General features: G+C 36.7%; 1 protein-coding gene across 1 annotated transcript; it reads left to right on the forward strand.

Annotated features, from left to right (window-relative positions):
• Positions 1-224: 224 nt before the first annotated feature.
• LOC107778753 (C2 domain-containing protein At1g53590-like) lies at positions 225-6362 on the forward strand. The gene is made up of 12 exons (XM_016599053.2): positions 225-605; positions 708-782; positions 1389-1532; positions 2255-2350; positions 2453-2584; positions 3449-3601; positions 3688-3729; positions 4000-4048; positions 4339-4434; positions 4510-4699; positions 4917-5040; positions 5269-6362. Exons 1-12 carry the CDS (start codon positions 477-479, stop codon positions 6172-6174), a joined length of 2136 nt encoding a protein of 711 aa, XP_016454539.1. The 5' UTR covers positions 225-476; the 3' UTR covers positions 6175-6362.
• Positions 6363-9176: the final 2814 nt, after the last annotated feature.

Genomic DNA, 9176 nt, shown 5'->3' on the forward strand with positions numbered 1-9176 from the left:
AGAATAATAATTAAAGTAAAAAAACTCAGAACCGAAAACTTCAAAAACACGGATCTCCAGTACTCTCTCATTCCCACAGCAAACCCGCAATCCAAGTCTGTCGCCATGTTCTGAAATCCTTATTAATGTACTTAACCCGAATATTAAACCCGGTTTGACATGTTCAACTGCTTTCAAAATCAGTTACATTACATATAAAGTAATATGCTTACGTGTACCCTCACATACTTACGTGTTAAACATGAGAAATAAATGTTTAAACTACTTCTGTAATTAATTAATTAATTAATGCAGTTAAAAGTGTAAGGGGGATTTTGATGTTATAATTTGGTGGCTGGTTTTCTGTAGATATTTTCAAGATTTTTGCGGTGTTAAAGAAATTGGATCATGTGTTTCACGTTAATGGGTATTATCATCATTTTTGGTGAGTAACTGTAACAAAAAAGTCTTTTTTTTTGGGGGAAGGATTCAGAATCATGACAAGTATAACGGAGGCTACAATGATACATCATGTGGCTATTGTGTTAATTCTACTATGGTTGCTTAATTCTTTCGATTATGGCCACCCTTTGGCTTACTTCCTTTCCCTCATCTACCTTTATCTGGTATGTACAATTTTCTGTTTTTTTCATGTTGTTATGTGATTATTTTGGTTTAATTTTCATTATGGATTAATTAGGCTCTTTATTTGTTGTTGGAATTTGAAGGTTCATGAGCAGTATATAACTAGATTACAGAGGAAACTGCAGTTTGAGGAAAAAAGACAGTCGAATCAACGACGAGTAAGTATATTTGGCAGCACAACTAATGACATAATTTTCCTTTTTGTTACATAGGACTTTATTAATATTGGTGGGCAAAAGTAGGAAAATATTCCAAGAGGTTCAAAAAGTTTCAGCAAAATGGTCTTTTTTGCTTTACTAATGAAATTTTTTTCTGGGTTGAAACTTTGTTAATTTTTATATTTCTGTAAAAAGTGTCAAGATTTAGATTTGGTTGAAGGGTCCCATATGGTGTTTATTTTCTTTTGCGCTATGATCCTTTATGCAAAACTTCGACAGAATCTTTAACTAGGTCTCATGATTAGCATTTTTTTCAGCTTACTGTAGATGTGGTTATTTTGAGACAATACTTATGTTTGTGTTTAGAAGGGACTCTTACAGCAACGGTAAAGTTGGTTTCGTTTGACCTATAGGTCACGGGCTCGAGTCGCTCGAGCCGTGGAAGCAGACACTAATGCTTGCATTGGAGTAGGCTATCTATATCACCCAAGGGGTGCGGCCCTTCCGCGGACCCTACGTGAACACTAGATACTTTGTGCATCGGGCTGTCCTTTACTTCAACTGTGTTTGATAATTTTTTTTTTTTTTTTGGGTGGCTTTGTTCAGGTACTTTCTGATTCTGAAACAGTGAGGTGGTTAAACCATGCACTTGAAAAGATTTGGTCAGTATGCATGGAGGAGATTGTTTCGCAGAAAATTCTCCTCCCTATCATTCCGTGGTTTATGCAGAAATACAAGCCTTGGACTGTGGTAAGGGTCCAGACTAATTGTAGAGTTTTACTTAAATGGATTTAGTACTTATGTTCTCATCACTGAATCGTTGCACTTTTGCAATTATGGATGCAAAACTTGGGACTTAGTACTTGTTCAACTATTATTGATTTTTCAAATATATTTATGTGCAGTGCTTTTAGGTTCAGGTGAACCTATTGGAACTACATTGCATCGGCCTCTACTTCTCTTTGATGGCTAGATTACTTTCTTATATGGGATTCTTCTTTACCATGTTAGCATTTGTAAAATGCTAGTGTTTTTTGCTTTGTTCAGTACTTTGGATTGTAGTTGCCTTAGGGGTCGCTTGATACGCTGGATAAGGTGGGATAAAATGTGGTACTAAATTTATACTATGTTTGGTTGACTGGTATAAATTTATCCCGGGATACTGTCAACCAAACATAGTATAAACTTAGTCCCAGACTTAATCCTGGATATCCCATCTTATTCCATCGAACTTGGTATTATTTTATCCCACCTTCCAAGTGGGATAAATTAGTCTAGGGATTATAATCCCAGGACTATAATCCCGAGATAATTTAGTCTGCATACCAAACGACCCCTTATAGGTTTAATTGTTGGATATTTTGTTCAAGGCAGTAGTTAATCCTGGTAACATAAGCAATTTGTATTTGTAGTATGAGAATTAATTTGTTCTGCAAGATAAGTTATTAGGTGGCTTTTCTGTTTACCTACAGAAAGACATTGTAGCACAGCATCTCTACTTGGGAAGAAGCGCACCTATGTTCACGGAAATGAGGGTTCTTCGTGAATCTACAGGGGATGATCATCTCGTATGTAATCTTGACTCAAGAAAGTTGTTCTATGCTATCAGTTTGGCTCTGGCGATATCTGTTCTTTATTTGCTAAGTTTAAATTTCTGTACTCGAGTGCAGGTTTTGGAGCTGGGAATGAATTTTCGTTCTGCTGATGACATGAGTGCAATTCTTGCTGCGAAGCTGAGGAAAAGGTTGGGTTTTGGAATGGTGACAAAGTTGCATCTGTTGGGAATGCATGTTGAGGGAAAGGTAAATTACTATTGCCAGTTGATTGTGTGTAACTGGTATTGAAGAGAAGAGAGGGGCGGTGGGATTTGTAGTATCAGTTTATATTTCAGAATTCCATTCTCAGATCCATCGGTTTTGAGACCTACACTAGGTGTTATTGATGTTACGGCAATTTTGGCTGACTACATTTTACTTACAAGTGCTTTGCACGTCCTACTTCCTTTGCGGCAACAATTAGCTGAGAAGTTAGTTCAAAGGCTACTTTTGTGGTTCTAGGATTTATGCAACTTGTGTTTTCCCTCTATGAGCTTTTTTATAGGGACTAAGGACTGAGAATTCAGATGGTTCTTGTCTTTGTTAAAGTATAGAAAGATTGTTAGTAGGAGCCTAAAGAAATACTTTGATGATGAGAAATTCTAGAGTCTGCATATCAGTATCACAGATAACATGATCTATGTAAATGTAGGATCACACAATATCTTGATGCATCATGTAATAACAATTAGTTTCAAGAGGTAGGTACTGACGTATATGATTTCTTACAGAATTCTGTACATCATTGATGTAAACAGCTTTTTCCCTGATGCTTAGCATGAGCACGTTCTGCTTTATTTTTTAGTGGTCTTTGATGTTGTGCCTAGTAAAAAGAGTTCAGGGATATAGAATTCTAATAATAATGTCGTAGAATAATTCTCTCATGGAAATTTCAGAAAATTGTCTGGTCATTAATAATTTAGCCACTGCAAGGTTGAAATGTTTAGAGCTTTAGTAATTTTATTTTTATTTCTCAATCTTATGATTTGTCGTTGATGTGCTGGATGGCCATATTTTAATCCCAGCTTTTGTAGCAACAATATTTTTTGGGAGCTAAACGTTTCCATGTAGGTCTTGGTTGGGGTCAAGTTCCTGAGAAAGTGGCCGTTTCTTGGTCGTTTGCGGGTGTGCTTTGCAGAGCCTCCTTATTTTCAGATGACTGTAAAGCCAATTTTTACACATGGGATTGATGTAACAGAACTTCCTGGAGTTGCTGGATGGCTGGTTAGTTCATTGAGTCTCTCTCTGTGTCTGTGTAATTCAGTTAGCATTTGTGCACTTCTGCTAAATTTGTTTGTCATCCTTTTCAGGATAATCTTCTTGCTGTTGCATTTGAGCAGACACTTGTCGAGGTGCGAAGCCTTCTCATTTGGGGTTTTTTGTCTTCTAACTTTATTCCTCTGACATGCTTGTAATAGAAACATTTTAAAGTTGATATTCTTTATATAGTGACAAGTGTTTCACATTAGACATTTTTGGGTGAGAAGTAATAAATCGCTCCAGTTTTTTCTTCACTTGCTGGAATGGTGTGCATAGTTCACAAACTGGCACTGTGGTTTCCATATGCCATAAGAAGTCCTTCATAAAGAGCTTTTAGACTAAGTCTTCATAAAATTTTGCAGCCCAACATGCTGGTAGTTGATATGGAGAAATTCGTCTCGCCCCAACCAGGTAAAAGTCACTTTAGCCCGTCTCTGTCACTCTTCCTCTTTGCTCAAGTATAATCAGGTCCATATCGACAAATTAAATCCTTTTTTTGGGGATGGGGTGGTGGGGTACTTATCCCCTTTGGTTAATGGGGCTAAACACCCCCCCCCCCCCCCAAACCAAAATCCCTTCTTTTGACTTGTGATGAACTTGTTTAGATGGAAATGTATGGGAATAGAGTTGGTTGGGAAGCGATTTCATCAAATAAGTTTCATTTGTGCTACGTAATTCCATAATGTCTGTTTTCTTTTCAGATGAAAGCTGGTTTTCTGTCGATGCCAAGGAGCCGATCGCTCATGTTATTTTGGAAGTCCTTGAAGCAGAAGACATGAAGCCAGCAGATTTTAATGGTTAGTTGAAAAGTGTCTTACTATAATCTGTCAAATTAGAAAGGAACATGTTTGATAAGTGGATGTCATTTTCAGGATTGGCTGATCCATACGTTAAGGGGCGTCTTGGGCCATATAGATTCAGGAGTAAGAGTCAGAAGAAAACATTAGCTCCACAGTGGCAAGAGGAGTTCAAGATTCCAGTCTGTTCATGGGAATCTCCCAACAATATGCTTAACGTAGAAGTTCGTGACAAAGACCATTTTTCTCAAGATGATACATTGGGGTCTGTTCTCTTCTCTTTCGATATTTACTGCTGGAACTTAGCTAATAAATAGAAAATTTCTATTGTTACGTGGCTTCTATCACATTCTATTCTTTTTTATTCCAAAAAATCTTTTTTTTGTGTATTCTCTTTCTTGAATGTTATGCAAAATGTGCTTTAGTAAATGTAAATGCTTATGTATGTGCTTTATTTATCTAAACACATTTTTATTTGACAGAGATTATTCCATCAACGTCTGCGATTATAGGGATGGCCAGAGGCATGATATATGGTTGTCTCTTCAGAGCGTCAAAATGGGGAGATTACGTCTTGCCATAACTGTACTTGAAGGCAGCAAAAAGGTATATACTTTTTTCTTGCGACTTGCGGTGAACAAGTAACTAGACTATCACGAAGCCAAGACTTCTCATGAAATCAATGCTTTTCGCACTTGGAAATGCTGAACTGCAATTTATTCTGTTTCCGGCTAACTCCATTAAGTTAAATGGCCTAATAATAAGTGGGATGCGTATTTTACTAATGAAAGTACAGATGATTGAAAATGTATATGAATATTCAATGATTTTCAGGGTACAGAGAAGTCATACGAGAGAGCAAAAATGAACAACAAACAGGAGAGAAATTCTGTTGATATGGATACTGCTGAAACAGGCTCCTTATCAACTGATTTGGACAAGCAATCGTCAAAAGTTGCAGATAAATATGAGCCGATTAACATGGAAGGGCAGCAGGAGACTGGTATGTGGGTACACCACCCTGGCAGTGAAGTACCACAAATATGGGAACCGAGAAAGGGAAAGAGTCGGATTATTGACGGGGAAATCCATGGTTCTGACGCTGATTCAACAGGAAGTTTTAAGTCAAAAACTGGGGGATCTACTCGGGGTGATGAATGCATGCCTGATGAAAGTAATGGAACTAAGAAGCACTCGACGAATCTAATCAACAGGGGTTTTCATAAGCTCGGCTCCTTTTTCCACAGAAGTCAAAGAAATGATGAGAAGTCTGGAAATCTTGGAGAGCCTGTTCCATCTCCGCATGCTAATCTAAAGGCGGTGAATGCAAAGGAAATCGGGGTGAAGTTTATAATGGATGACTCAGTTTCAAGAACTCCTCGAGAAGATGGTATAGAGAGTAATGAGGGAAATGGTCAAGGTAGCGCCAAAAAGGGCAAAGTCAAAGAGAGGGCGAAGAATATTCTAAAAATTGCAGTTTCTCGGAAGTCATCACGAAAATCTAAAGGTGAGTCAGAATCAACAGCGTCAGAGAGAGAGCTCTCTGTGGAATCTGATTCCACTGAAGATGAATATTCACTATCAGTTGGCTCACCTCTAGTTGACGGCCATTCAGTGAGCAGCCGTTTCATAGCCAGCACTGGCGTTGAGAATTCCAATGACAGCACAGTGAAGAGCAGTGGATCCGTAGATACAGAAAGCACGAAAGAAGTAGTTCATACTGGTTCCGAGGGCTCATGAGAAAACTATGAATTCAGTCAGTCCTTAAGTTTCAAAACCTCTGAGGTGGATCAATGCAAAAGAGCACTCAGATGTGTTGCTGAATAGTAGTAAGCATGTTTTTTGTACAGACTCCTAACCGAGTTATTGTTGTTATGGTTTTACTTGTACATGCTGATATGTCCAGTAATAGTTTCATGTTGGCTTAATTCTGTTTGTACATGTTGATTTTCTTTTTCTCTAAACAATGACTGTAGTTCACTAAATTGGAAAGTGTTCATTCTTCGTGTAAAAATTTAATATTTTACTTATATACGCAGTATAATTTTTCAAGGATGGTTAATTGACACACCCTTTGCAAAAGGTGGCTTTGTCCGACAACATTCACAAGTTTTGTCACACATACAAAAAAAAAAACGACCGTATCCGATATTTATATCAAACTAGTACGTATATGCAAGCCATTTGTCTTTTGTTACAGTATTTGTCACTTAAGTGATTAAGCGATACATATTGTCATATTAATTTATGTTAATTTGAAAACTTAAATTTTTTGTTGGATATAAAAACCAGATACTGGTAATATTTCCAGCCTTGTCACCCCATGGACACCCTTAAATATGATACATTCTATTTGACAGCTTGGTAGGCCTAACGATAATTAACAAGACTGACTATTACATTGTTGAGGCCTTGAAGGGAGTCTTGGAGCAATAGTTGAGATCTATAGGTTATGAGCTTGAGTCATAGAAGCAACTGTTAATTCTTGTATTAGTGTAGGTTTTTTTATGTCACACCCCTAGGGGCAGACCTTTCCCCAGTTAAGGGTGTAATGTGGGCCGGGCCCGGGCCTAAACGGGCCTTGTGGGCTGATCCTAAGTGGGCTCGGGCTTCATGGGCTAGTTTTAAATGGTCCCGGACTTCGTGGGCTTTTGGTAGGAACCGGACTAGGACCACGAACTAATGGTCCCGGGCTAAGTGGGCCGGTCCCGGGCCTAAGTGGGCCCAACGATTAATTTCAGTTTATTTTTTATTTTTAAAAAAAATTGTTATCTAAGGCAATTCCTTATAAATACTATATTATAGAATTATGAATTCAAATTTAAACACAAAAATATTGTAAAAAGATATTCAAAGCAATGCATTATAATTTTATTATAGTATTAACAAAACATGGCAATATCTTTCTTAGTTTTCCTCCCCCTATGGAATGAGTATAACAAGGTGCTAATACCACCATTGAGAAGAAAAAGAAACTAATCAAGATGTGCCAAAATACAAGTTACATATTAATTTTACACGATATCTCTTACAAATTTCATAAATCCTTCAAGGTTCAGAGGAATTTCCGTGGGTGTGGCGGAAAAGAAGTTTGTTCATCACCGCTTCCGGGCGAATGCATCCTCCGCGAGTTCAACTAGCATTTCTTCGTAAGCTTCGTCTACATCTGGTTGTGATTCAGCAAGTCCAAAATTTCTTCGTTCCGAACGGATCCAATCTCTGAAAAATACTGATTTTTCCAATCTCTCCCTCATAGACGCTCTATAATCACTGAGTTGAAGTCTTGCTTGAGTGAAAGCGCTCTCCGATGCCACTGTTGAAACTTGAATGGTTAAAATGTCTCGGGCCATCCTTGAAAGAATCGGAAAGTGTTTTTCTTTGTATTTCCACCATTCCAAAATATTAAAGAAGCCGTCGGGATTTACTTCCTTAATTCCCTTTGACAAATAAACTTCAAGCTCATTTAGTTGTGAACAATCACTAGTACTAGAACCTTGAGAATCATTTAACCCGGCCCAAGCAGTAAGTGCTCTTACTCCCGCAGTTCTTTTAGATGATTGAGAACTAGAAGAAGAAAGAGTTGGAACGTTTGGTCTAACATTATCTATTGCAATTTGATAAGCACTGTAAATAGTTTGAGCATTTATTTTAATTGAGGCTTGTGCTTTCGAAAGTGTAGACAACTCCTCATCTTCAAGTGCTAAACCATTATAAACAGTTTAATACCAAAGTTGAGAACCTCCTAATTTTATAGTAGAATTTAACAAGGCAGCAACACCATAAATAGGGGGAATAAGGAAAAAAATATTTTTAAATTTCTCTCTCATAGAATCAATAGCTTGTTCATAAATTTCCCTACCATCTAAAAAATAAGCAAACAAATTTGCAAGTTCTGCAATATAAACTAAACAATTAGAAATAGTAGGATAATATTGCCCAGAAATTCATTTGTAGCAATATGAAAATTTTCTAAAAAATCTACAAGCATTTTAACATTAGCCCAATCCACATTTGTAAGGTGCTCATCATCATCACTTACATGAGTATTAAATGTTGAGTTTATGAGGTTTCTATATTCATATGCAATAACTAAACTTTCATACATGTAATTCCATCTAGTTGGACAAGGTTTATGAACCTTTTTTTTCTCTTAGGCCAAATTCATCGCATCTTTTAAAATATTCTCTAAGTCTACTTCTATGATTTGAATAAAAAAGCCAGTGAAGATCCATTTTAACCTTTTCAATTTCAACATTTAAAATTCTCATACCATCACCCACAATTAAATGGTAAATATGACAAATACATCTAACATGAAAAATGTTACTAAATGCAAGATTTAGTGTAGTGGTAAGCAAGGCTACAACATTAGTGTTACTAGTAGCATTATTCATTAAAATTGATATTATTTTATCACTAATGCAAAAATATCTACAAATATCCGTAACTGTGCTAGAAATAAACTGCCATGTGTGATGTGAATTAATTATTCTATAAGCGATAATGCGCTTTTGCATTATCCAATCCTCATCAATCCAATGACTGGTAACAGTAAGATAATCACAGTTATTACCACTTCTACCAATATCAGTAGTAATAGCAACACGACAATTAATATGAGCAAATAAATAGTGCAAATATTGTTCATATTCATATTTATATTTATAAATATCGCTCTTTACGATTGTGCGAGGCTATCCTTTCTAAGTAGGATTAAAACTTTTCTAATATAATGCACAATG

This window comes from Nicotiana tabacum, chromosome 8, assembly GCF_000715075.1.
Source record: "Nicotiana tabacum cultivar K326 chromosome 8, ASM71507v2, whole genome shotgun sequence".
Classification (NCBI taxonomy): Eukaryota; Viridiplantae; Streptophyta; class Magnoliopsida; order Solanales; family Solanaceae; genus Nicotiana; species Nicotiana tabacum.